The following is a 27,526-nucleotide window of genomic DNA, read 5'->3' on the forward strand; positions in this document are numbered from 1 at the left end:
GCAACCTCCCACGGAAGCTGTGTTCACTGGACAGTCACCCGCCCGCCTCTGCCTCCAGCCCGTAACCACGCTCCCACTCCCTGTCTCTCTGTGCTTGGCCAGGAATTCATGGAAGCGGAATCATCAGCGTGGGTCCTTACGTGTCTGGCTCACTACCGCACTGAGCACACGCTCACCCACGCTGTCGCGTGTGTCAGGATTCCCTTCCTTTCTAAGGCTGGAGGACATGCCATGGACTGTGTCTCACATCTCGCTTACCCACCGTCCATCCGTGAACACCTGTTTCTTCGGTGAGCCCGTTACCTTTCCATCCGTTCTGAGGCCTTTTGGGTGGCCGCCCTCAGGTCTCTGTCAGGTCCTTCCATGTCTGTTATCTGGGAGTTGGCACATATCAATTCTTCTTCTTTTTCATTTTTTCATTAAAACTGCGATCTTCCCGGTTCCCGGTCTGAGGATGATGTTCAGCGGCAACCTGCACGTGCTGAGCATCCCGCTGAGGCGCTGAGTTTTGCTTTGACCCCGTTTTCACAGCTTCCTCTGGTCCTGCTCCCGCAGGAGGAGGGGTGCCACCTCGTTTCTCTGGGTGCAGGGGTCCCCACTGGCTCCCAGTTCCTGCGGGGCTACACTTCCTGGTCGGAACACCTCTGCTTGTTTCTGGCGATAGGACTGAATCACTAGCTCCCCTCTGCTGACCAGTCTCTTCCGCATCTCCTTTCCTTAGTGCAGAGACGGACTCTGGAAACAAGGTTCTGTGTGGAGGTCAGCAGGCAACACTCATCAGTATCAGAGCCGGGGACTTGCGAACGACTCTTAGAAGGAGCATTGACAACAGGCAGGTCATCTGCCTGCCCCCTGTCCTCCCCCCGCCCCCCAGCAGCCCCCTAAGTGTGATGTCAGACACCTGCAGGCTGTGGGCACGGAGGAGTCCATGGAGAGGCCTCAGGTGCTCCCCAAAGCCCCTCCCCGACCCGATTCACCAAATGAGTCAGTGGTTCTCGTCAGATTCCTAGACAAGAACATGACCGCAGAGGCAAGCATCACGGCAGCAGGTTAGGACCGGGAACAAACTGCCTGCTCGAGGCCGCTCCGAGGGGCTGCCGTCGGGTGCCGCGAGCCACAGCGCCCAGCACGCTGCTCTGAGCTCCCTCATGCGCGGGGCTCGCTGCTGACTGCAGGAGCGAGAGGGCCAGTGCCCAGGACTGCGGCCTGTGCTCCCTGGTCAGGCCCAGGACAGAGATCAACGATCCTCCACGTGTAAGATGCTCCGGCAAAATGCAATGCGAATGGAAAAACCATGACAGCGCAGTAAGGAGCGGACAAGCGGTTATAAAAGGGGAAGAAGTGGGACTTTCCCCAACCTGACCTGCGCTAACAGGACTCTAACAAAGCCCCAGCCTGGCCCGGGGGCGGGGGCGGGGGTGGGGGTGGGGATGGGCAGCGGGCAGAGCGCTCAGGAAACAGGCTCACCAGGAGACAGCAGGATGGGCACGCCTGCCCTGGAGGCCCAAGAAGTCAGATAAAATTCTCCCAGAAATAAACGGAAAGAAGGGGAGGCAGAGCAGAGACAGGAGAAAGCGGGAGGGGGCCCTGCGGGGGGCCCAGGACAGCCTGGGGCGCAGTCAGGCTTTCTGAGGCTGGACAGTGGAGGCCAGGCGGGGCGGGGTCCTCCCTGGCGGAGGCTGGGCCTAAGTGAATTTGCAATACATCTCTGACTCTGCAGCTTTTCTGATCCTGTTCCACCTTCAACCCAGCCTTTGGAACCCCGATTCAAGCTGGTTCGTCCCATTATTTCCAGAGTTTCGGAGACGAGAGAGCATCTACGGGTGCAGCCTAGAGAACATCATGTCAAAAGGCAAATTACCTTCCCTTCTCCTCCCCGCTGACCGGAGCTCCGAGACGGCTCGGCAGGCGGCTGCGCAGGACACACTGACTGCCGCTGGGCTTCGGGGCGTACGAGCTTGTGAAGAGAGGGACGTGTTCGGGCCAAGCCCCTGCCAGCAAGGGGACCAAAGGTCCTGGGCGGATCTGGCCCGCTAACCAAGTACGGCTGAAACACGGGCTGACGGGGGGCACAAAGGCCTCCGTTTATCCAAGTCCGCTCTGCACACCCAGCTGTGCTGGACCTGCTGCACCGGGCAGGTGTGCCTGCTGGCGGCACCAGGCGAGCACGGTACACAGGGGTCTCGGGAGCAACTCCCTCTCACCTTGGGGAAGCAGTCGTGCCGTGAGCCGCTAGGGAGTGGGCACACAGCCTCGCGGTTTAGAAGGGGAACTACCGTATAACCCAGTGGTCAGCAAACTGCGGCTCGCGAGCCACATGTGGCTCTTTGGCCCCTTGAGTGTGGCTCTTGCACAAAATACCATGTGCGGGCGCACACGTACAGTGCGATTGAAACTTCGTGGCCCATGCGCAGAAGTCGGTTTTCAGCTCTCAAAGGAAATTTCAGTCGTTGTACTGTTGGTATTTGGCTCTGTTGACTAACGCGTTTGCCGACCACGGGGCTAAGCAAACCACGCAGTGCGGAAGGGGCCAGGCGCTGGGATCATCAGAGTGAGAGTACCTGTAGGACAGTAACCCGTTAGCCTATCAGAACGCTCACAACGGCATGGACTTCTCAACGCAACTCTATGGCGTGGTTTTATTCTCTCTCTCTTTTTTTTTGGTTAATCTTCACCCGAGGATATTTTTCCATTGACTTTGGAGAGAATGGAGGTGGGGGGGAGGAGAGAGAGAGAGAGAGAGAGAGAGAGAGAGAGAGAGAGAGAGAGAGAGAGAGAGAAACATCGATGTGAGAGAAACACATGTATTGGTTACCTCGCACATGGGGACTGAGCTTGCAACGGAGGTACGTGCCCTCGACGGGAATCGAACCTGGGACCCTTCAGTCTGCAGGCTCATGCTCTATCCACTGAGCCGAACTGGCCAGGGCTGTCATTCTCTTGTTTCAAATAAGGAGATTATGTTCAAAGGGATGAAAAGACTTGCCTCAAGTCAGCAAACCAGTGAGCGAGTGCTCTCTCCACCACGCAGCACGGGGATGCGCGTTGGCCTTTTGGCTGATGATCAGGGACTTTTCAGAGGCGAACAGGACGTCTGGGGCGAGGCCAGCCCCGTCCTCACGGCCGGCTTCCTGCTGCTGCCCAAGACCTTCCCCCGGGCAGCCAGCAGGTGCACGCGGGCTTGTCCTGGAGCCAGGAGCAGGAGCTGCTCAGCTGTCACCCAGGGGTGCCCAGGGAGGGAGGCAGCCTCACCAGGCCGTGAGGAAGACAGGGCGGCACTGGGCACGGGGGGGGGGGGGGGGGGGAGGAGGTGTGTGTGTGAAGGCCAGGGAGAGTGCCCAGGCAGGCTGGGATGCCAGCACCCCGGCCAGCCACGTCCCCCACAGTCAGCATCTGGACGGGCGGGGCTCCTTTAGGTTACATCTGCGCCGAGGCTGCTGGGTGCCTCCTTCACCAGCTGTGCACACACGGCTGCCTGGAGCCTCATGGGAAGGGGAGACGCGAACACCTTCGGAGGCCTCTGGGGTGGCATCGGGAGCTCAGGAGCCAAGGGCACCCGCACACCGAGTCCCACCGCAGAGCTCCCCGTCTCATGGGCGAGGCTAGCGCGGAGCCGGGGCTCCCGCCTGGAGTCCCTGACTGGCTCGCGTGTCTGTCCCCACTGAACTGTAAGGAGAACACCGCTCTTTCTCCACTGACAGGAGCATTTCACCAACACAAGTTGCATCAAATGGAACAAACGAGACCGGCTCTGCCTCCGTCTGACTTTGGACGGCTTCCTGAAGGTCTCCAGCCGCAGCCCCCATCCCCAGCGGGAGTGGAGCTGCCTGGCCGCTCACCTCCCTGCCGCCAGCGGTCACGGGGACCGGGCCGATCGCGTGTCTGCGCAGCAGTGCCTCCCCGCCCCCCGCAAACATGAAGGAGCATGTGGCCACTTACAAACACCACTTGCTGGGCTGGCACATCACATGCCTGGGAAACGCCCTCCACGTTATTTTTCTGCCCAAACTTGGCAAAAAGACCCTTCAGAAGTATTTCTGCCTGAGATGACTGGCTGGTAAGTGTCTGCCAGACCAGAAAGGGACGTTTTCCCTGAGACGGCGGGAGAGCGGGATAAGAAGGGCCGACAGTGAGCAGGAGGGAGCGTGTGCCCTCAGGAATCACCTTCTTCCTGCTGATCACGGCTGACTTCCTTGGGGATCAGGCGGGCAGTCAACAGCGACAGGTGCTGGGGAATCTCATTTCTAAGAGTCCCTTGGGTGTTTGTCACTTTTCTCATCTAAATGTGGTACCTGCCCCTGTGACAGGACCGGCCACCCCCGGACACTCCGAGAGGTTAATGCAGAGCCGGGACCACTCCCTGCAGACAAGGGCCCGCTGGCCCCGAGGACCCCACTCCAGTGTCCGGTGCTCCCTGTGGAACCCAGACGCCAGTTTGCCGCACAACAAGCTGAGCCCGGCCTCTGCCGTGGAGGCTGTGGTTTGGGTGGGAGGGGCTCTGCCTGGTGGGAAGGCCGGCACTGCCGAGTCCTGGGCCTGGGCAGAGGAGACGCCCTGGGAGGCAACGAGCAATGTCTCTCTAACAAGGTATCCCACCCTGACCTGGCTCCCCTGCCATTTCTGGGCCTCGTTGCTGGCGCTGTATTGACTGAACTCCCTCCTCCCTGCCTCCTCCACAACGACCACTCCCTGAGCTCCCGGCTCCTTGCGTGGCATGGAGCTGGTTACCATGATGCCCGCAAGGCCCTCCACGTCCTGGGGGAGGTGGGCATCAGGCACTCCCCCTCCCATGGATACGTACTCTACGGGGAGAGTGAACAGAGCGGTGGGACCACAGGGACAAAACAACATTTGAGCTGGGCCTTAAAGGAACAGTAGCGCTCTGCCTGGCCTGGGGGCAGGGGGTGGGCACAGTCACTTAAGGCAGCGGAAGTAGCTTTACAAAGACCTCATGTGGGCAGTTCATGGTGTGGCAGCGCCAGGCAGCCCAGTGCACACTGGCTGTGGAGGCAGGGAGGCCTGGAGGGAGGCCTGGAGGGGAGGCTGCAGAGGGGGCTGCAGACAAACGGATGGTCAAGGGCTGGCCTGACAGGCAGCGGTTTATTATGGTCTTTGAACGCAACATCACAAGACAAAACCTAAAATTCAATTATCCTTCAACCACATTCAAATTTTCCAATCTTCTTGGGTATTTCCCAACTGCTGTTGTCCACCATAGCCACTCACAAATCTATCAGCGAGTCCAAGATCGGCGTCCCTTCTACTAGACGTGGTTTGACTAGAAAAGGTGGTAGGAAGAGAGAAAGTGTAATTTAATCAGGCCCCTCTGATCGGTCACTAGTGCTGAGGCGTGTCGTTGAAAGTGGGAGCTGGTTGATTTTATATCAGCAGCTTAAACTCAACCACGACGGGCATGTTCACAGCACAGACATCAGCAAACATCACAAATCAGTTGTCAGAGCTGGTTGCTAGACATGTATGGGCACGGGTGCGTGCACATGTGTGAGTGTGTGCATGCAGACACATGGATGGAGGGCTGCTGAAATTCCCATGGCCTAGCCACAGCCAGCACAGGGTATCCAGGCAGGGGACGCGCAGCGGGCACTCACCAGCCTCAGGTTCTTCATCGCCTGCGGAAACATGCCTTGATGCAACTGCAACTTGCCAACTTTCATTACCTGCACGCCTCTGACGGGGTGGCAGCCCGGGAAGAAGATCCTGGAAGAAACCACAGGGCACACGGTCAGCGGCTCCTCCTCTGTGGCCAGCATTGCACAGGAGCCCACGCGAGTGGGAGCCACGTGACTCGAAGCCACATGAGCAGGAGCCCACGCGAGTGGGAGCCACACCAGCTGTGGCTGCTCACGAGCCCCCAGAGGAAATGAGCAGCCCTGAGGGCACAGGCGCAGGGCGGCCTCCTGCTCCCAGGACGCTGTGCATTCAGAGCAAAAGGCCTGTGCCGGCGCCGCTCCAAGAGCACCGCATGCCCCTCGCACCCTCCACGCCTCTGAAGCCCGCACCCAGGCAGCGTGGACCCGCGGGGCCTCTGTATGGATCTGTTCAGTGAATGAATGGAAGCGTCCACGGGTCCCCATCTGGACGCCCCACACCCTCGTTTTTGCTGACAGCCCTTGAATGCCAGGCGTAGCGCTCCTTGCCACCCACCGTTCTTGCAGGCCCGGGGGTGCGGATTTTACTGCCTCCCTGGATTGCAGAGTCTGTGACTCAGGCCCCCGTCTGTGTGTGCCATGATGTCCTGCATGTAGGGGAACTCGAGACATGTGTGACCTGTTTCACCCATAACGAACAGAGAGGGTGTGGCCGTGCGGCAAGGAATGAAGATGCAGGGCTGTGTCTCAGACCCGACACTATTTCAATCTGATTCAAAAGCATTTTTCTAATAGATTCAACAGAAGTGCCCAGTTCGGGCTCTTCTGCCCTCCCCACCCCCACCCCCACCTCCACCCCCGCCCCCACCATTCTTAGGGACGGTGCTTCCGCCACAGGTGCAAGGCCGTCTGGGGCTGGGGACACACGGCAGCATATACACATCAAGGCCCAATCACCCACCAGACGCCAGGCATTCGTACTATGGTTTAAAAATATTACAGAACAGAATAGGACTTAGTGCTCCGATGGGGCCTCCCATCAGTACATGGCCATGCTCACCTCAAGGAGGTTGAACTGAACTGAGAAAATGACACAGGTGCTATGCAGGGAGCGGGGTGCCTGGCAGCTGGGGGGCCAGAACAGGTTCCCGGGAGAGGGACACAGGCCCCAGCTGGCCCCAGGTTCTAAGAGGCCACGCCGTCTGCCCAGAGTGGTCCGGCCAGAAGCGGCCCAGCCAGTTCAGAACCAGCAGCTGCCCCTGGAGCTGAACTCTCCTCAGCCCTCTCGCTGCCTCGCGGGCTGCACCCACCTAACAACTTTGCCTTCGATTAGCTCTGCGCACTGTCCGCTCCTACAGCGCAACCGCAGCACTTTCACCAGCCCCGTCTCCATCGCGCATGTCCGCTCCTACAGCGCAACCGCAGCACGTTCACCAGCCCCGTCTCCATCGCGCATGTCCGCTCCTACAGCGCAACCGCAGCACTTTCACCAGCCCCGTCTCCATCGCGCATGTCCGCTCCTTTAGCGCAACCGCAGCACGTTCACCAGCCCCGTCTCCATCGCCCGATATGCTGCCCCTTCCGCTGGGCACGGCATGCCAGCAGCCTGCAGCCCCCGCCCCACCAGACGCTGACAGGTGACCCAGGCTCATCACCGTGCGGAGGGAACAAGTGTTAGAAACTCGTGAAACCAATGCCTCTCCAGGTGGTGTCTCACAGAAAACCCGGGCTCCAGGCTCCACACACAGCAGCAGCCTCGCCACCAGCTGGGTTTCACTTGAGAGCCACGTGTGGGAAATACTTTCACAGGCTTCCATCCTCTCTGTGCAAAATCACGGAAAACTGAGATGCGCCAAATCACACTGTCTTCCAAAATCCTGTCACCGAGTACGCCCGCTCCCACGGCTGTCCCCAAAGACATGACTGACGCTCCCCCACGCGATAAAGGAATACAATTTGCCAGCAGGAGGCAGGCCGGCAAACAGCACGGTGGCCTGCACGGAGCCTCATTCCATTACTTCTCCGGATGGCACGCCGGGTCCCAGGGCACAGCGGCCACCTTGCTACGTGCTGGACAGCTCAGTGCTTTGCAGGTGGAAGTGTGCTGTTAACACCTGCAGATCACAGCTGCTCGGCCAGAGAGGCTCATTCATCTGCGGGGGGAGCAGGGGATTCTCAGAGGCCCTGTGGCCGTAGTCTACATGCAGCTGCCCTGACTGTGGGTCCCAGTTCCTGGGGGGCAATCTCCTTGCAGGGATTCACCCAGCCCAGGCCCGTGCTGCACCGGCTCGCGGCAAAGTGTTCAAGGCAGTGCCATTTGTCTCCTCTCGCTGTCCTTCTGTCCTGTGTCCGCTCCTCCGGGCTGAGGGCCTCACCAGCGGTTTTCCCAGGGGTGCCTCCCAGCTGCGGCCCCCCAGTGCGGTTCCCCCAAGGATCCTGCTTCGTCCAATCAAAATGCCCACGCTCCCTTAGAAAAAGCCCCATCTCATCAAGGTGTTAAAAGGAAGCAACTGTATGCGATTAAATTGTAGTTACGAGCGGCTGGTAATTTCAAGGAGGCGTTCGCATGTTGCAGAAGAAGTTCTTATTAATTCACAAGAATTTCTAATGGATAAAATTCAAAACAATGTAACTAAGTGATGAGTTTTCGTCAGTGGCGAGGAAAACTGTGGGGCACAAGTACCGCCCGGTTTTAAAACACCAGGATTCAAGCACAGTGCACAGCCAGCATGTCCTGGATGGAATGGTGGGCTGAGGGGCGTGTGTGGGAGCTGACAGCCGAGTGCGGGGCAGCCACCACGGTGAGCCAGCGCTCGCCACGCCCCCAGCCGGCTCTGAAATGCCCGTCACATTGCTCCGTCCTGGCAGCAAACGCAGGCTGTCCGGAAGGGCCCGAAACCCCCTGACCAGACTCCAGCACAGCGGCCAGCCAGAGGGGAGGTGTGCCGGCGCCCGGCAGGTGCTTCCTGCTAAGCGGCGGGAATGTGAGGGGATGTGATACCGCGGGCCCTGTGTCTGCATCCTCTCCTCCCACCAGTCCTTGACACGATCAAGCGCCCGTGACATTGCTGGTCCCTGCCTGGGAGAGTCAAGGGGTAGGAGGTGCTCCGCTTGCAACTGTCACAACGGATAACAGGCTGTGTGGGCAGACGGTCACAGACCGCCCGCCGCAGCCCCTCCCAGGTACAGACGACAGAACAGCCCAGAAAAGGTGCTCTCGGCCACGGACGGGCCTACGCCATGGGGCACGCTCTGGGAGGCCCTGGAGGCCATGCTGCTCATCCTCCTTCACACAGGGTGCTAGGTTTCGGGAACCGAACGCCTGTTAAAGCATGGCTCCCCCTAGAGATGTGTTCACAGGCAGCTCCCGACTGAGGCAAACGCCCATCAGCACTCCCTTATGAACAGAACATGCTGCGCACGCAGAGGGGACGAGGCCTCGCCGTCCAAACGGAACAAGTTAGCACAGAACTGGAACTATCCGTAGTTTGCAACATGCAAGACATGGGCAAGCGAGAATTCCAATAAAAATACAGCTCTCCATTTTACCTGTTTCCCCAGTTCCAACCCCATTCAACATCGATAACTGACTTCTCTTAGCTGTTCTCAAAATATGGCCGGCACAGGATTTCCCTGCTCCGGGGTTCAAATTTCCTAGCTGGAAAGCAAAGTTCCTTATATATTTTAATGAAATGTGACATTCACTCTTGGGGAACACATAGGAGGAGAATCCATTTACATGCTAATTTGTTCATTCATTCGCTCATTCATCCTTCCATTCATTCACCCACATAGACATTCAGCATTTACCGAGCCCCTTACCAGTTACCAGTGTGTGCCAAACACCACGGGGATAAAGTGGGGAGTAAGCCAACAACGAACGGCTCCTGTCCTGGTGCCGCTCACATCGCTGTGCACGTGCCGGACGCGGAAAAGCATGAACAAGTCTGGAGCATATGGGGCGCTTCCTAGGGCCCGTGGGGGTCCATCGCGGGGCCTACTCTACCTGCAGGGTCAGGAAACACGTCCCAGAAGAGGAGGCATTTTAGCTGGGGGCTGACAGGTGAGTAAAACCTGACATTCTGGGCAGAAGGGACGTAGGTGCAAAGGTCCCGGGGCACAAAACAACAGGAAGGGTTCAAGCACGGAGCACAGCCAGCATGTCCTGGATGGAATGGGGGTTATGACTGATGTGCAGTGAGGAAGGATGGATGCACCGCCCCACCCTCCAGATTGGCTGAAGCCACCCCACCCCATTATTCACACGTCACCCACGATCCACATGTCACCCATTATCCACACATCACCCATTATCCACACATCACCCATGATCTGCACATCACCCACAATCCACACGTCACCCACGATCCGCACGTCACCCATTATCCGCACGTCGCCCACGATCCACACGTCGCCCACTATCCGCATGTCAGGCCCAAGAAGCAACTGGTCAGGGTCAGCAGAGCACTCCAAGGGCAGGCCCAGGACTTAGTGCGATGACCCTTCACACCAGTTCCAAACCAGCCAGCACAGATGTGAGCGCTTTCGGAAAGGGAGGCAGAGCTGCAAACATGGCATTAAAGCGTCGCTGCAGGCAGACCGGAAGCCACACGTCTGACGCGGCACTGCTGCCCCGATGGAGATGAGTGTGCGCGATGACGTGACAGCTTATGTGGGGAAAGGCAGCTGAGCATCTTCATGGATCAGCCCACGGGTGAGACTCAGTGACAGGGCTGGATTCGAATCCAAGACTCTGCTGGCTCCCTTTCCACCCAACCACCAGCCCCACTTGGATTACCATTTTCTATCGCTAATGAGTTCATCTGTCTTTTAGGAAAGACACGGAGAGGAGGAGACGGAGGGAGGGAAACAGGACATGAGTGGCTCACAGTGGGATTTGCACTGTAGAAATTCAATTAAACAGAAATGCTGGTCTTTTCCAGCCTCCAGCCAGACTGATTCCGATACCGGAGGTCACGCGTGCTCGCAAGCTGCTGAAGTGACACGGAGCAGCTTGCGCAGGACAGCAGTGCCCTCCAGCCCTCTGCCCCTGCCTCCCCCCCTTCTCTTCCTTCTCATCTCTCTCCAGATCCCCGCCTGCCTCCCTTCTCTGAGCCACACCCTCCTCCCATCATCAGCTCTCCTCATTCTTTCGGATCAGTGCTCACTGTCAGGACCCATGACGCAGAAGCATCTGATTAGATGCTGTTTAAACATTCTAATCTTAAACACCCGTGTGTGTATGTGTGTGTGTGTGTGTGTGGTATGTGTACATTTTCCCCCAAAGGCTGTTCTACGGAATTCTGTTTATGTCACTGTTCTTGGCTTGCTCTCAAATACTGATGGAAGAGTGCTATGTGCATAGGGCGTCACAACCCTCCTTATCCCTCCCAGCGTTCTCCCCTCCTCCTCCCTCTCTCCCGGGAATATTTGTTGAGCACCTACAACTAGCCAAGCTGTTCCAGGCGCTGGGGGCTGCTCCAGGCAAGTGTTACCTCAGTTAATCCTTAGAACAGTGCGAGGTAAACATTATTACCCCCATTTTATATGAGAAAACTGCAGCCCATGCAAGTTAAATATATGTCCTACGTCACACAACTAGCTCAGTGCAAGGCTGGCTGTCTTTAGCTCAACACCTCTCTTACGGCCGTTGGCCGTTAGCAGCCAGGAGCTCTCTCTGTAATCAGACCTGGTAAATGAAGATGGCCAATTCTTCACTCCAGAGCAGACTCTGAAAATCGGCTTATTAATAATGACCAACAGGCAAGATCCTGATCTCTTTGGGGAAGAGTCAAAGAAGGAATTCCTATCTCCATGTCTCAGTAAGCGTGGAATTTTGACATTTCATTTGCTTTTCCTCGTGGGTACCGGGCTGATGAGGAAACAGAGTGAGGCCATCAAAAGGACCTACAGGCAGGCTTGGGTAACGTGGTCTTTGTCGTAAGAAAGGGCGCACGGGAGAGTCCTTTCCTTCTGAGACGTACATTGTCTATGGCAAGCTAGTCTCCAGCGAGCTCCTCGCACTGCCGCGATCCGACCTGATTCTGTTCCTCCGCGGGGAGGGCAGTTTAGCTGCAGACAGAACTCCTGCTTGACAACGATGCTCTTCTGCCCATTGGAGCGATCACTGCACGTGCTCTGGCCTCAGGGGCTGCTGAGGGGTTCTGTCGGCCCACCTGGAACCTGGCTCCCAGACCCCGGGTCCTGGGTGTCTGGACTTCTGTGCTTGGTCCTCCTCAGTTCTGGGGAGTAGGCTTCGAATTTGAGGACCCAAGTCTTTGTAAAGTTCTGGCAAGTTACCATTTTGCCGGCCATTTGCCCTATTCTTTTGTATAGAGACTCTTATTAGAAGTTCATTGGATGGAGAGTCTCAAGTGATCCTTCGTGCCTCTTAGCTGCTTTTCCGTATTTTTAAACATTTCTTTTCTCTCTGAGCTGCATTCTGAGCGATTTCCTAACGACTGTCTTCGAATTCAGTACCTCTGTATTGGTTCTCTCTTCCACGGCTGTAGCTTTCACTTCCTGGTTTTCTAACTGGTTCTGTGCCTCGGCGCCTATCCTGCTTCATTCCTGTCCCCCGCACCCCCCGATGGCAGGTGCTATTGTTCTCTTTAAGGACATAAAATACATAGAACACTTTTATCCTATAGCTTTATTTCCATGGAGTGGATTCATCTTCTGACCATAGTTCCAGTGGTTCTTTTTCTGGATGTTACATTTCCTTGTGTGTTTAGAATTGTGGTTTGCAAGCTCATTTTCAGTGGAATGTCCTCTCTCATCTGTCTCTTCTCTGTCCCTGCCTCTGTTTGCATCCTGTCCCGCCAGTGCCTGGGCCCCGTCTTGTATACAATCTTAGATGGTGGCTCAGGGGTCCTGCCTCAGTGACAGGGATAATGTGCATGTGGTCACGGAGCCAGCAGGTGGTGTGGCTGAGGTCCGGGTCAGGACCTGTGTCTGCGGCCTATACCTCCATACGGGCTTCACAGAAGCCATCCTTCCAGGCACTGCTCAGCAGTCACTTCTATCAGGCCCTGTCATAAGTCAGGGCAGCCTCTCTCACTTATAACCGCCCTGGATGTAAGCAGCAAGCCTGGTCCACGGCTGCCTCCGGAGCACACATCTGGGACGAGCCGTGGGCAAGAGCCAGACCTGCCCTTCTGCCTGCGTGTCCCGGAGCCGGGCAGCGTGGCTCCGGCTCTGGGCGGCTGTCCCTGCACTTCTTTTTCAGACCCACAGACGGGCTCATCTTGCTCTCATCCTCGCTCTCCCTTGTTAATTTTTCAGTTATATTTTCTCTGTGGCTCAGAGCATAATCCAACAAGGCCATCTCACCGAGAAATTCCCCGACTACCTTTAAGCTCATCAGGTGCCACCGGCCCATGTGCCCGGCACCTACGGTGGCATCTCCTCAGTTGTCTGCCAACCACAACTTCTCCCACCTCCGGGCCAGACACGCCCGGAGGAGTGGCCAAGCACCGAGCCCTCCGTGCCTCCGCTCTTCCCGAACGCCCTCTCGGCCCTCATTCCCAGCCCCTCATTCCCAGCCGGCACACTTCGGCTCCACTCAGAGTCCTGTCCTGACCACCGTCTCAGCAGCTCCACCCCGAGCATTCATTATGGCGCCCAGTTCACTGTCTTCAGAGCCACGTGGCCAACAGTCACGGCATCACCGAAGCAGCAGCCACGGGCCACAGCTGTCTTTCCGGCAAAGCTTACCTCCATGGCTCACACTGACACAGCGCTGCCCGCACACACACAGGCCGGGAGCACCCGGGAATGGCTCCCTGTGGAAGGAAGCGGACTTCTTGGGTTGGAAATTCTGATTTTCTTTTAAAAACTTAGCTGACGGACTCACTCTGTGGAAGTTGGTATTATGTCCAAGAAGCAAAGATTCTGGCGTTTCAACATTTTATCAGAAAGAAAATATAGTAAAAGCTTTTAGTTAGGACTAATTGGGCTGGTGAAATGTCTCATTTAATGGAAATTCTGGATTCTTTCAGCAAAATAGAGACTGGTGCTTTATAAGCCTGTAAACACACGGAGTGATGGCTCACAGAACGCTGGTGAACAGAGATCCTGCCAGGAGCTTCCTTAACACACAGGGAGCAACTGTCTGTGATTAATAACGGTTACTTGGGAGAGCACGCCGCAAAGGCAGCACGGATGGGTTAGCATTTCCCCTGCAATTTCCTGCGTGCTCATCCCTTGCCTGGGAAGCATTTCCCCTTCTGCAGGTCCTCTCTACGTTACCAGAAACTCAAAACCAGGGAGGCCAGGTCCATGGATTTGATACCCACAGGATTCCCGCGTCTGAACTCAGCAGGGAGCAGAGCCCTCACTCTCCAGCGCAGCAGGTCTCCGCGAGTGCAGGGAGCCCTTCCTCCAGCCAGCTCCCGGCGCCACAGGGTCAGCTCCCGGCACGGCCAGCTCCCAGCGTGCGGCCAGCTCCCGGCGCCACACGGTCAGCTCCCAGCGCGGCCAGCTCCCAGCGTGCGGCCAACATCGGGACGTGAGGAGTTGCAATGCGTCCTCCCCTGTGACCCTGGCCTGCGACTTAGTCCACTGGGCCCCGCACTTCCTCCTCTGTACGTGGGGACGGCGATTCCCACCTTCCAGGGCTGTGGGGAAGAATCAACAAGCCTGCTATGCAAAGGGACCAGGGACGCTTGTCATCCTCCTTCACACAGCGTGACGGAAGCAGGGTTCTTAAAGTCTGAAAAATGGGGCTGAAGCTAACAATGATACTAAAATGAAAAGGGAATCCAGCATTTAGTAAAAAAGACTAAAAGGCTCTAGAAAAGAATCCACACAAAACCAATGACACATGAAGAAAATAAACGAGTGACAAAAGCAAAGCATAAAAACGGGAAAAACCGTGGAACAATGTCCCCAAAGCAGGTTCTTCCAAAACATCACACCCTTTGCAGAAGCTCAGTACGGCTCTGCCTCACCGTCCAGCAGTCCCACAGGTCACAGGAGAGCCGCGTGCTCTCTGACGTTAGCGCAGCGCTTCGTGGTGAACGGACGCTGGGAACGCGTACATGTGGCGGCGAATGTGTTCTACGGTGTCATGCCTTACAGCTCTTTGATTTATTGAAAACGATGCGATGTATTTTCAGAGTAAGCCTGCATCTGAGCAAAACGCTGCTGAAGCCTCGCAGCGGGCTGTGGACGGTGTTCTGAGAGGGGGTGCCAGAGGGCTGCCCCGGCCACCAGCCCAGCGGGCAGCGGCTGCCGGGCCGAGCAGCCCTGAGCCCGCAGAAGCCCGGGTCGGCGCGGCGCTAACCTCCTTCTCCCACATCACAAGGCCACGCCTCTCCTTCTCTTGCTATAAACTATGAAAGTAGCTGCTTGATATTAAGATATAAACAAATTTTATTTCATTTACTTAATCTGTTAAAAAATGGTTAGTAGTTGTTAAGGGCTCTCTCTCTCTCTCTCTCTCTCTCTCTCTCTCTCTCTCTCTCTCTCACTGCTTATGCCTCCCCTAAGCAGGAGGACGCTGCCTAGAGGTGGAGTCAATCACTGTCAGCTCCTGGGCCTGGCTCTGGGTGCAGATCTCTGCCGTCTAAAGTGGTTCCAGCTTCCAACACTCCCTCTTGGTCCACCTGCAACCTAAAATTCTGGGAGTGCTTTGAGAACACAAGTCAAGCTACGTGGAGGGCAGGGAACACACCTGCCCCAGCCTGGAAGGCCCTGGAAAGCTCTGGAAGGCGAGCGCTGCCCTCTGAAAGGGTGGGACAAGGATGAAGGCGGGGCCAGGAAACAGGAGCCTGAACCCTGTCCTCCTTGTGACTCTGGACAAAGTTGTTAACCCACTGGGGCCGGACAGCCTCACCCGCATTGAGGGGCTGCAGCCAGATCACCCCTGAGGCCCCCCTAGCTCAAAGCGCTGTGATTTGCACCTGCTTGGCACACAGGCAGGCTGGCCTTTGGGGACTTGTGGCCCCTCTACCGCCCCGGCCCTCCCAGCAGTGGCAGACATGAGTTAAAGGCCTGAATGCTCAGGGCTCCCGGAGCTGGCAGGGAAGCTGTATGGCTTATAAAAACGACTCCTCTCTCCTCGTTATCTGATCCACGGACCCTAATTTAATGGTGAAATTCCGGAACGGCATGCCAGAACCTCCAGCTGCGACATGAAGGATGGTCATCCGGGCACAGCTCCGCTATGAATGGCTCGCCATATGCTCGAGCGCTCTGTCACGCGCCTGCGGCTGCTTGTGCGTCGCGCTGAGCAGGGAAGCGATGCCAGGGACAAAGCATCGCCGGCAAAACAGTCCCAGCTCATGCGAGGTTTTCAGACCCAGCTGCCGGGGGGCTGCTGCCAAACCCCGGCCGCTCCCAGCCCGCTGCTCAGGCTCACCATGCGAACTTGCCAACCTAAAGGTCAAGTGGTCGGTATCACTCGGGTCCTGTGGTGGCATCTGCAGAAGGTCCCTGGCGGCTGGGGGTGGCTCTACAGGTCTTCCTCCGAGTGCGGGGACAGCACACAGAAGGCACCCCAAACACCACGCCTGGACACGTGCAGGCTAAGTGTCCTTCTACAACCAGAGGACAACGAGGGAACCTCCTGGAAGTACTAGGATTTGGTGAGGGTTCTAAAGAACTGACTCATTTCTTCTAGAGCTAACAAAGAGGAAAGATGACAAACTCACACAAACCCATCAGTCTAAGAGGTTTTCAAAAGTTTGACGTGCCTGACGTGAAGCCAACACAGGAGAAGCAGGGGAAGAGGTGGAGGGAGACGATGTCCCGTTGTGCCCTCCGAGTCCTGGATCCAGCTGTGCCTGAAGCTGGAACTCCAGGACCTTCCAGTTACATGAGCCCATAGATTTCTTCCTATTACAACACGCTCTCGCTCGCACACACACGGTGACAGGTACGCTACACGAACAAGCCTACGACGCTGGACAAACTGTCTTCAAATGCTTAGCTGAAGCCTGGGAGGCCGGACCCATTTCCTATGGAAAATCCCCAAAAGCCTAGGTTTCTAGGCTGATTCCCAAATCCAAGGGGTCGAGGTCCAGGTCGCTACAGAGATGAGCTGTGTATCTAAGATTCCGGGGGGAAGAACGTGTTTCCTATCCAAAGAGGAGGGATAAGAAAGAAGCTCCCCGTTTCCACAGGTCTGCCCAGCGTGCTGGTGCCCAGCAGAGCTGAGGAGCGAGGACTCAGCCAGTTCAGAACCACGTCCTCAGGGTGTGAGCCAGCGGGAGCTTTCCAGCCCTCGCCACAGGCAAGAAGCCGGAGGCCAGGCGAGCCCGTACAACTGCACAACCGAGAGCCAAGGCTGAACTGAAATGACCACACCGTCGTCAGACTAAGATGATGAGAATCTTCTCCTACTATTTCAATAACTGAAAGCTTAGCCGCAGATTCCGTGTTTCAAATCGGCGCTGCCTGTTTTCCGAGCTGGCTGGACAGTTGCTGGAGGGCAAGGCACAAAGCAATGGCCATCTGCTCAGCTGTGGCTCGAGCCTCCTGCCTACATTCTGCTCTTATAATGGATCTGTTTGGGGCAAACAGAGATTGATTTTAATTTCCTGCCAAAATTTGTGGCGTGGACGAAGGAGAAATTGTAACCAAACAATATGTTGCTTTTTCCATGTTTTTATCTGAAAATCAATATTCAGTGTTCACCGCATCCGTGGCTGCAGACAACCGAAGGAACAGCGTGTGCTGCTCCCGACTCAGTGACGATGCGTCGCGCATTATCCGGGGAGTTAACGTGAGATTGAGTAGCCGCCGTCTCACCTGACGAATGTCTTCAGAACCCAGGCGCTGGCACAGGCTTAGGAACCTGCAGCTGGGATTGTAACCTAATTTCCCGCCTGTGTATGCAGCACAGCGCTCCGGACAGAAGGATCAAGAACCAGAGGATCATCTTCTTCCCTGCCCCTCGCTGCACTGGTTCTGGGCATTCCTTCCCCCCGGCAGCCACCTATCAGAGCCTGAGTGCCTACCACGTGCCCTGGAACAGCGAGCTGCGAGGGCGATGGTGGGGAACAAGACAGTCTTTCAAGTTGTTCTACGTCTTTGCTCGTCACAGAACAGATCACAGGAAGGGAAAGAGAAGAGGAGGAATCCTAGTCCAGGAGGTACTCCGAGTGGGAATGTAAAATCTAGCAAAACAGAGAATGCTGTGCTCTGTCCATGGATCAGTACTCTAAACATCAGCAGCTAATGCTTGTTGAGTGATTGCTTTGTGCCAGGCATCTTGCTAAGACTTATCTCCTTTGATCCTTATTACAATCCTATGAGACAGGCACTGCTAATCAACCCACTTCAGAGATGGGAAAATGGAGGCTCAGAGGAATTAAAAATCTCGTGTCTAGAACAAGAGACCTCAGAGCGATGGAGCTGCAGCACAGACCTTGCGTTAATATGGCCCTAAACGTACGCCCTCCAATGTGGGACATGTGGTATTTCTCGAGATGAATTTTCAAAATGTGTTAAAAAAAAGAAAAAGAAAAAGAAAACAAAGGCAACCGTTAGAAATGGATCTGATAGGTGACAGGGCCTCCGCTACCAACCAGGAGGGAATGTGGTCGGGCTGTTCTGCCGGAGTTGGGCCCCTCCCACTGGCGCCCGAGGCCTGGTGGGCAGGCGGCAGGGCTGCGGGGAAGTGGGACGCGCTCTGCTCCACGGGCACCGCAGTGGGCAGTGGGCAGCGGGCGCCGCCGCCGCGTCCGGCCAGGGCCACTGAGCACAGAGACGCGGGAGCTGACCAGGTCTCTGAGGGGACACTGGCCTGAGATCCAAGTCAAGAAATTACTTACCAGCACAGCCCTAAAATGCAGACATTCTTACCAACAAGGGGGGGAAAGGTAGGAGAGGAAGGAAGAGGAAGAGACAGCATTTGGCAAAGGCCAAGGGGACCAACCAATGAAGCCTCCTGATTTCTCACCAGATGCTGCTCTCTGGTTCGCTGGTGACAGCTCAGGCACGCACCCTGAATCGGTGCTCGAGGGGAGCAAGCCCAGCAGCAGGTACAGGGGCTGCACACAGCCGTGAGAGCAATCACAGGCAGCTCAGAAACGGCCAGTTGTTGCCTGTTCTCGAAGAAACCAAATAAAACTGAAATGCACCGTGAGTAACAGAACAACGCTTTACATCTCCCCTCCCTCTCGGAGACCCACCGGGGGCTGCATCAGATCAAAGCCGAGTGATTAAATGTCTATAGACGAATCCCACAGCTCTCAAGGGCCCGGAGTTCGTTATTTCCCTGCAAAAACAGACCCGATCTACACTGTGAACAATTTAATTGCAGTTTAATTACCAGTTAGGCTGAATAGCATGAGATATGGGTGCCTTCAACTTTTAATAGTCATTAGGATTCCCAGAGAATGTGGAAGGGGGATAATTGAGTCTCCTGGGAGTGTCCTCCTCTCCCACTAGTGCCCAAATCAGGATGAAAACAGAACAAAATGTACAGGGCGACTCCGGTTCTCCCACATCGTAACCCAGGCCGGCCCCAGCAGTGTGGCGGCCGAGCCCGGCCGCTGTGCGGCACGTTCGCGAGATATGCTAATACAAACAGGTTTCCCGCAGTTGAGTTCTGGTACATTAAACAGATAAAGGCTCTTGGCCGGGGTGCTTTCTTTCCTAGAATCAGATCCAAAGATGCCATACTTGTTTCTTTGTTTCTCAGCACTGGGCACCAGGATAGACACGCGTCCCCCAAACACATATGCACAGACGCTCACACATGCACAGATACACACACATCCCCTGCCTGTTTCTTTTTGTTTTAAATATCAATGATGGGAGAGAATCATTGATTGGCTGCCTCCTGCATGCCCCCTATTGGGGAGTGAGCCCACAACCCAGGCATGTGCCCTTGCCTGGAATCAAACCCAGGAACCTTCAGTCCGCAGGCCAATGCTCTATCCGCTGAGACAAACCCGCTAGGGCCCTGCCTGTTTCCATGATGCTATAAAGCGTCGCTGCAGACGGAACACGGGAACGATCTCACAAGTGTCCGCAAGGATGGCCACGAGAGGTCTTGGGAGAATTCAGAAGGAACATCAAGTGTAGCCTCCAGACACTGTCACGTGATCAGAGAACCGGCTGACTCAGGCAGGAGCAGTCCCCGCAAGAGCTGGGGCGGGGGAGGGGAACTGACCCCTTCTCCCCCTCCTTCAAGCACACATTGGCCTCCTAAGCTTCCCAAGCTTCTTGAGGGGTAGAGGTAGGTGTGTGTGTATGTGTGTGTGTGTGTGTGTGTGTGTGTGTGTGTGTGTGTGTCTCTTTCCCTCTCTCTCTCTCCATCCATCAGGCCTCAGCCTCCTCTTGCGGATTCTGTCGCACCCCAGCACAGGATGGGGTCAAGACAAGACCTTTCCTGGGGTCCCCACACAGCGGGGAGCTCTGGACGGCCCTGCCCTACTGCTCACCACGACCACACTCGCCATGTGTGCACTGGGTCTGAGCCATCACTGGGCCTGAGTGCTCACCGGGCCTGAGCGATCACTGGGTCTGAGCGCTCACCGGGTCTGAACACTCATGGGGTCTGAGCAATCACCGGGCCTGAGCGATCACCAGGTCTGAGCACTCACCGGGTCTGAGCGATCACCGGGTCTGAGGGATCACCGGGCCTGAGTGGTCTGAGCGCTCACTGGGCCTGAGCAATCACCAGGCCTGAGCGCTCACCGGGCCTGAGCGAACACCGGGTCTGAGCGCTCACCGGGCCTGAGCCATCACCGGGCCTGAGCGATCACCGGGCCTGAGCGATCACCGGGCCTGAGCGATCACCGGGTCTGAGCGATCACCGGGCCTGAGCCATCACCGGGCCTGAGCCATCACCGGGCCTGAGCGATCACCGGGCCTGAGCGATCACCGGGTCTGAGCACTCACCGGGTCTGAGCGATCACCGGGTCTGAGGGATCACCGGGCCTGAGCGGTCTGAGCGCTCACTGGGCCTGAGCAATCACCGGGCCTGAGCGCTCACCGGGCCTGAGCGATCACCGGGCCTGAGCGATCACCGGGCCTGAGGGATCACCGGGCCTGTGGGATCACTGGGCCTGAGCAATCAATGGGCCTGAGCGATCACTGGGCCTGTGGGATCACCGGGTCTGAGCGATCACCGGGTCTGAGGGATCACCGGGTCTGTGGGATCACCGGGTCTGAGCGCTCACCGGGTCTGAGTGCTCACCGGGTCTGAGCGCTCACCGGGCCTGAGCCATCACCGGGCCTGAGCGATCACCGGGCCTGAGCCATCACCGGGCCTGAGCGATCACCGGGCCTGAGCGATCACCGGGCCTGAGCGATCACCGGGTCTGAGCGATCACCGGGTCTCAGCGATCACCGGGTCTCAGCGCTCACCGGGCCTGAGCGATCAGGTGGTAACTGGACGACGACCTCGTCTGCCAGGCAAATGAGAGAAGGAAGCCCTGGCTGGTGTGGCTCAGCGGACAGCGTAGGTCCTTGGACAGAAGGGTCCTGTGTTCAATTCTGGTCAAGGGCACACAGCTCGGTTAAGGCTTGATCCCCGGCCCCGTTCGGGCTGCGTGAAGGAGGCATCCAAATGATGTGTCTCTCTCACATCAATGTTTCTCTCTGTCCGTATCCCCCCCTCCCTTCCACTCTCTCTCTTAAAAAAAAAAATCAATGGAAAAACATCCCTGGGTGAGGATTAACAAAACTAATAATGATGATGATGACAATATGAGAAGGAAGAAACATTGTGCTGAGCATCTGCCACTTCCTCCTCCCCGTCCTCTGGAGCACACCCGCACCCACACAGCGCCGGGCTGGGCTTGGGGAGACTCACGTGTCTCCTCAGGGGCCCAGTGGCTGGTCAGTGGCCCCGTCGCAGCCCCGTGGGGCCCGGCCCACAGAGGAAGCAGCCAGGCCCTTCCCTGCTGAGCCCGTGGGTGCCGAGGAGAAGGAAGAGGGTTCAACTTTGGGCACCAGTACTGAGAGGTGCCCCTTCTTGGGGTGCCTGCTGCTGACTCCATGGAGTGGCGCTAGTCCCGCAGACACAGTGTACTCGGGTTACGGAGGAAGAGGGGACCCCCCAGGATTCCACTCTTCGATGCCCAAGTGAAGACAGTGAGGTTAGGAAGCGAGCAGAGCAGACATCCAGCCTGGGACGCAGCAGAGGAGCCAGCCAGACTCACAGAGGCTGCTCCAGAGCCTCGGGTGCGGGACGGCCCCGCAGCAGAAGGGACAGCCCCGCAGCAGAAGGGACAGCCCCTCAGGAGAAGGGACGGCTCCGCACGAGCCCTCTACTCCTCGGTGACTCCCATCAGAGCACGTGGGGGCATAAGCCCTGCGTCATTACAGATGTGCGCTCACGGCCGCTCCGCAGAGCCCCAGGGTAAAGAGGCTCAGGCATCAGAGGGACCCAGGTGAGCAACCTCTGGGCGCCGCCCTCGCCCAGCGGAGTCCATTCCCCGAGTGTGACAAGTCTCCCTGCTGCTGGGAGAGGCACCGCCTCGCTGGGTCCACGGCCCGGGTTCAGCCGGGACAGCACAGCTCCCCGGCCGGGGCCGCGTGGAGCATCCTCACCGACAGGCTGCAGAGGCTGCGCGGATGGCGCACTTGTGTTCAGAGAACACGGCACCGCGTGTCTAGAAGCCCAGCCGGACTCCTCCGCTGAGACACGCTCACTGCATAGCACCTGTCCCGGAAATGGCCCTCGCCACGCAGGCATCCACTGGGTCTGCCGTCCTCCTTCCCCTTCCAGAACCGTCACGGTCCTCGTGCAGATGGGACTGGGACACAGGAGACTAGGATCTCCAAGAGTCGGGAAGCCCGTCCACAGGACCACCTCCCTGTTATGCACCCAAAGGTGTCTCCACCTCAGCGCCGCCTCCTCGGCCAGGAGGCCGAGTCATTGCACGGCGCTGCTGACGGCGCGTCTCCAGGAGCACGGAGGGGCCGGGGCCTGGGCCTGAGCCGGAGCCGCCGTTTGGGGTTTGAGGAGGTCGAAGAGGGAGAGTACTCCCAGCTGAGTGTCCAGCCTGGAGGGGCCTGGGACCAGCATCACAAGGCTGCCATTTAAATGACTGAATGGATGGGGAACTGGAGAAAGGACCCGTTTCCAAAGAACTCCGCAACGGATGCCTGGACCAAGGCAGATGCTGCTGCGGAAGGAAGCCAGGCGACCGGGAGCGTGAGGAAACGCAGGTGCCATGGAGGCAGAAAACAAGACAACTGGGCGGAGTCTCAGCAGAGACCAGGTTATCACACGTCCGGCCCAAGTCCCCAGTGCTCCTCACCCCGCGGCTTATTTCTCACCTCCCGACAGGCCCCGGGTGCGCCCTCCAGTGCGCCAGGGCCTCCTGCCTCTGGAAAGAGAAGGGGTCCCTCCCCCTCAGCAGCCAGATGTGTGAAGGCTGCATCTCAGCTGTCACACTGGGGCCCGTCCCTGGTGCACACTCCGTGGCTTTTCCGACTTCCTGGTGGGATGCAAATGAGCACCGTGTGGCAGGTAAGCAGGGCGCTAACGTGCGCGCACAGCTCTCATTACAGATCAGACACCTGCCAGCCGTTTAAACAGTAGTTATCTGACTTGAAAGTGGAGCAAGAGACTGAGTGCCCCTTGAAGCAAATAATTTGGAAGCAGAAGTTCATGTAGACAGATGTGTTTAAAGCCTCCTTCAGAACGCTATAATTATCATCAAAAAGACAGATTCCATTAAATATCGGTTATGCTTTTAGTATCTGTCCTCCCAGACACATCTGAGATGTTGAAAGTCGGAGGTTTCTTAACACTATACTTTTAACATTACTTCTTTAAAGGGCTGGGGCTTAGGGTCGTCAGATTGGGAAGCCCATCTCCTCGGAGGTTTTAGGAAGAGTTAGTGACACAATTTGGCGGTTCCTGTCATTTTGCCTTTTCAACCACAGTTCTAAGTCCAGCCCCTCCCCTTCCAGGTACAGAGCAAACCATGTTTGGAGAAAGCTGTCTTCCTAAACGTAAACCAGCGAAGCGCGAGCCCCACTCCAACCACAAGCAACGGATCTCCATCATTTCCTGAAGGTTAAGGTCAGGTGACATGCGGCACAGTTGCTCTGTGGATATTACTGCATTGATAACTTCCGATGAACTCTTGAAGGTCAATGTTATCTTCATTTTAAAAATCAAGGTTAAGTGTTGCTCAGTGGTTGAGCGCTGACCTATGAACCAGGAGGTCACGGTTCGATTCCTGGTCAGGGCACATGCCTGGGTGTGGGCTCGATTCCAAGTGGGGGGAACACAGGAGGCAGCCAATCAATGATTCTTTCTCATCGTTGATATTTCTCTCTCCCCGCCACCCCCGCTCTGAAATCAATAAAAAAGATTCTTTTAAAGGTTAAGTCCATTGAGAGGTTAACTAACTGCCTGAGATCGCCAGCTGGTCAATGGAAGAACTTGGAATGTGGGTGGCCTGGCTCCAAAGCCCCAGCTCTTTCTAGTCCACTCTCCGAGGCTAGAAAATGCCCTTCTTTGCACAGGTTGCCTCGAAATGGATTTTCCATTTACAGAGAAATGGAATGCCACCCCGGAGGCAGCTGATAACTACTTTGGGGGGCTGGAGATTGACGTGACCTCTGGGACACGAGTCAGCCCATGGACAGGATGTGGCTGCAGGCCACACAGTCCAACACGTGTGTGGGCAGGTCATTCTCCTCCAGAAAACCCTAAGGATGGATTAGAGGACTTTTACAAGGTCCTTTTAATTCCAGATGTCTGCATACCTCTGGGCCCGTGACTGCTTCCCTCTGCGAGGGTGAGGCCAGGCCTGAGCTCAGAGGGCGTGCCCTGTCTCATTCCCGCCAGGCAGGGGACACCCACCCCTCCGGCAGGCGCCGGGCGCTGTTTGATGGGTGGACGAGGCAACCAGTGGACACGGTACTGCTGGTGGGAGGCTGTGCCGCACCCTCCCTGTCCTTTATGGCAGCACAGCACTGTGGCCAGGACAGGGGCTCCTCGGAAAGTGACCGCACAGGGAGACCTGATCCTAAGTTCCCACCTGGACAGGTGGCGGGCAGCCACGCCCCCGGCCTGCAACTGCCTTAGTAAAAGCCTACTGTGCCTTCAGCAAGCCCCCCGCTGTTTCTGTGCATCTAGGTTCACACACTGGAGATGCCTTTTTTCAGAGCCCCCCCCCTTACAGCATGGCCACCCTCAGGAGGGCACAGTCTTCACTGCCCTACAGTTCCCCCGCTTTGCTCCCCCACCACATGGAACCTTCCCGGTCCCTCCCTCGACTCCCAGTGCACAATGGACGCTCCGACGCCCCCTTCCAGGAACACCCTTCTGTCTACTGCGGTCCTGCTTCTGAGTGTACCCTCTATTTGGCCCAAACAAACTAGTACAGAAATTCTCCACAGGTGTGGATGTTCTTATGTCGACAACACCTGCAGCCCAATGCAACCCCGAGTGAGGGAGGTGTGCTTTCTGGGAAAACAAGCTGGGGTCAGGGCTGGGACCGAGGAACCCGGCAGAGAGCACTCCCACTCACAGACATGAATGGGAAACTCACCCAACCATAGGAGAGAGAGAAAGAGAAGCTCACCCCCAGGGCGGGGAGAGAGAAGCGCTGTAAGCTCATCTCTAATACGGCCTTTCTCCCTTCCTTCCACGTGGCTCACACTGGCCACACGCAGCACCTGACTCGGCCACCTTCTCCCCGGCAGGCCCACTCTCTCACGCCTTGGGCCCGTGGGACAAGGAGGTTCTATCAGCATCCAATAACCTTAGGAGGAAAGCCTGTGGACCCAGGCACAGGGTGGCAGCAAACTAGAGGCAGCATCTCGGCCTCGGCTGTGGCTCAGCTGCAGATGCAGACAAGCAGCGAGAGCGGACACCGCGATGCGGGCTGACCTCAGGAGCAGCGGCACTGACAGCTACCTCTACCCGGCGCCGGCCAATCAGGAGACCACGACCTCGACCTGACTCCCTGACTCCCTGACTCACCATGATCAGCCATGTCCCCTCCACCCATCCCTACCACCCGTCAGGGCCAGGCCTGTGAGCGCTGGCTCCCCTAGGCCTCCGGGCATGGACCCCTTCCTGAAAACAAGCCCTCGCTTCGCTGCAAGATTCTCTTCGTGCCTCACTGGGCTTTGAGGTGCGCAGGCAAACGAACCCCTTCATTCCGGTAACAGCACTGCATCATTTACCGGGATATAATAATCACTACCCCTTTTTCTCTTTTGGTGAAAACCACCTGAATGAGTGACTGTCAGTGGTCTCGCCAGAAGAGAGTGTGATTGAGCCGGAATAGAGAGGGGAGGAGGAGGAGGAGGGTGCGCAGGAGGGTGAGAGGCACACGACTGCTGCTTTCCTTTGAAAGGGAAAGGGCAAGGGTCAGCACACAACTGAGGGGCCACCTCCCTCCTCTGTGACGCTGGCCTCGGGTCAGAGTGAATGGGGAGGCTGCCGCGGGCGGGGAGCTCACCTGACAGAGCAGGAGCGGAAGCCACGCCTGGCCCAGGGCTTTGGGGGAGCACAGGATGGACAGCGACTGCCTGAAAGGAGTGCAGCCCTGAGGTGGAAGGGCCGGCCCACGGCTAACCCAGCAAAGGCCTCGTTCACTGTGGTTTCCAGCGGCTCCGCGGGCCTCCCTGCGAGACCAGGAAGCCGGGCAAGGCTCTGCCACCAGAGACGCGGGCCGGTGGGGAAGCTGCCCCTGGAGAAAGGCACTCAGAGCTGAGATGCCGGCAGAGTGCGCCCCAAGTGCGCCTGTATCGGGGCTACTCCATGGGCCGCATCTGAGGGTGTGATGCGCTGGTGTGACAGGAGCCGAGACGGTAGCTGCAGCTGCCTTTAGGTTTGTGGGTGTCCACATGGCTTGACCTGGTCGAACGTGTTTTAAAAACAGTATGACAGCGTGACTTGCAATCAGGGAAAAGGGGAATTAGACAGAAGGCCAACTGGATTCCTTACATATTGCAGGCGCTGCCACAGGAACCTGTCACTGCTCGCACACTTCCTCAGGCCTCACCTAGGGCTGGCATGGCCGTTCCGAGGGAAAGACCCGCACCCCTAGGGCCCTCCTGCTCGAACAGAAACAGTTTCATGCCACTCACAGCTGCGCCAACCATCCGGCCACCGTCTCCACAGAAATGTCAGAAAATGAAGGTGGGAACTGGGGCAGCAGCAAGTGCAAGGACAGACCCAAGTCTCTTTTCAAAAGAGGCTCTTCTTTCCCCTCCGCTCAGCTCCTGGAGGTGGAGAGCACTCGGGTAACCGGCGCGTGCTGTCAAGCCATGTCCGTGCACTGAGCGCGTGCACCAGGGCCCGGTGAGCGGATGCTGCAGCATCTCACTTCCCTGCCAGGCCTGACCCTGCGCCACGTGCCTGGCCTTGCGGAGGTCCCCGAGCCTGTGCTGGCTCCGCCAGGAGCTCCAGAGGGGAAGCCACGGACAGAATTTGGGATTCTCAGCACGTATGTTCTCCTCGGCTCCAGGCCCTGGAATGAGCGTGTCTGTGATTCCATCACTCTCCTCACCGCGGCTCCCGGGCCCCGGGAATGTGTGTGTCCGTGATTCCATCTCTCTCCTCACCGCGGCTCCCAGACCCGGGAATGAGCGTGTCTGTGATTCCATCACTCTCCTCACTGCGGCTCCCAGACCCGGGAATGAGCGTGTCCGTGATTCCATCACTCTCCTCACCGCGGCTCCCGGGCCCCGGGAATGTGTGTGTCCGTGATTCCATCACTCTCCTCACCGCGGCTCCCGGGCCCCGGGAATGTGTGTGTCCGTGATTCCATCTCTCTCCTCACCGCGGCTCCCGGGCCCGGGAATGAGCGTGACCGTGATTCCATCACTCTCCTCACCGCGGCTCCCGGGCCCCGGAATGTGTGTGTCCGTGATTCCATCACGCTCCTCACCGCGGCTCCCGAGGCCTCTCCTGGCAATGGCCTTGGTGAGTGCTGGGGAGGACGCAGGGCAAACAGCTCCCAGAAATCGCCAGGCTGGGA

At 57.3% G+C, this 27,526-nt stretch overlaps 1 protein-coding gene across 3 annotated transcripts in view; it reads right to left on the reverse strand.

Annotated features, from left to right (window-relative positions):
* The window catches only part of SMYD3 (SET and MYND domain containing 3), a 531,828-nt gene that overhangs the window by 12,002 nt on the left and 492,300 nt on the right, over positions 1 to 27,526 (reverse strand). For all 3 annotated transcript variants that reach the window (XM_080651290.1, XM_080651291.1, XM_080651292.1), the window contains one exon: positions 5,610 to 5,718. In XM_080651290.1, coding sequence (XP_080507416.1) covers positions 5,610 to 5,718 — 109 coding nt within the window. The remainder of the gene's footprint in view (positions 1 to 5,609; positions 5,719 to 27,526) is intronic.

Source organism: Plecotus auritus (genome assembly GCF_963455305.1).
Source record: "Plecotus auritus genome assembly, chromosome: 14".
In the NCBI taxonomy this organism is placed as follows: Eukaryota; Metazoa; Chordata; class Mammalia; order Chiroptera; family Vespertilionidae; genus Plecotus; species Plecotus auritus.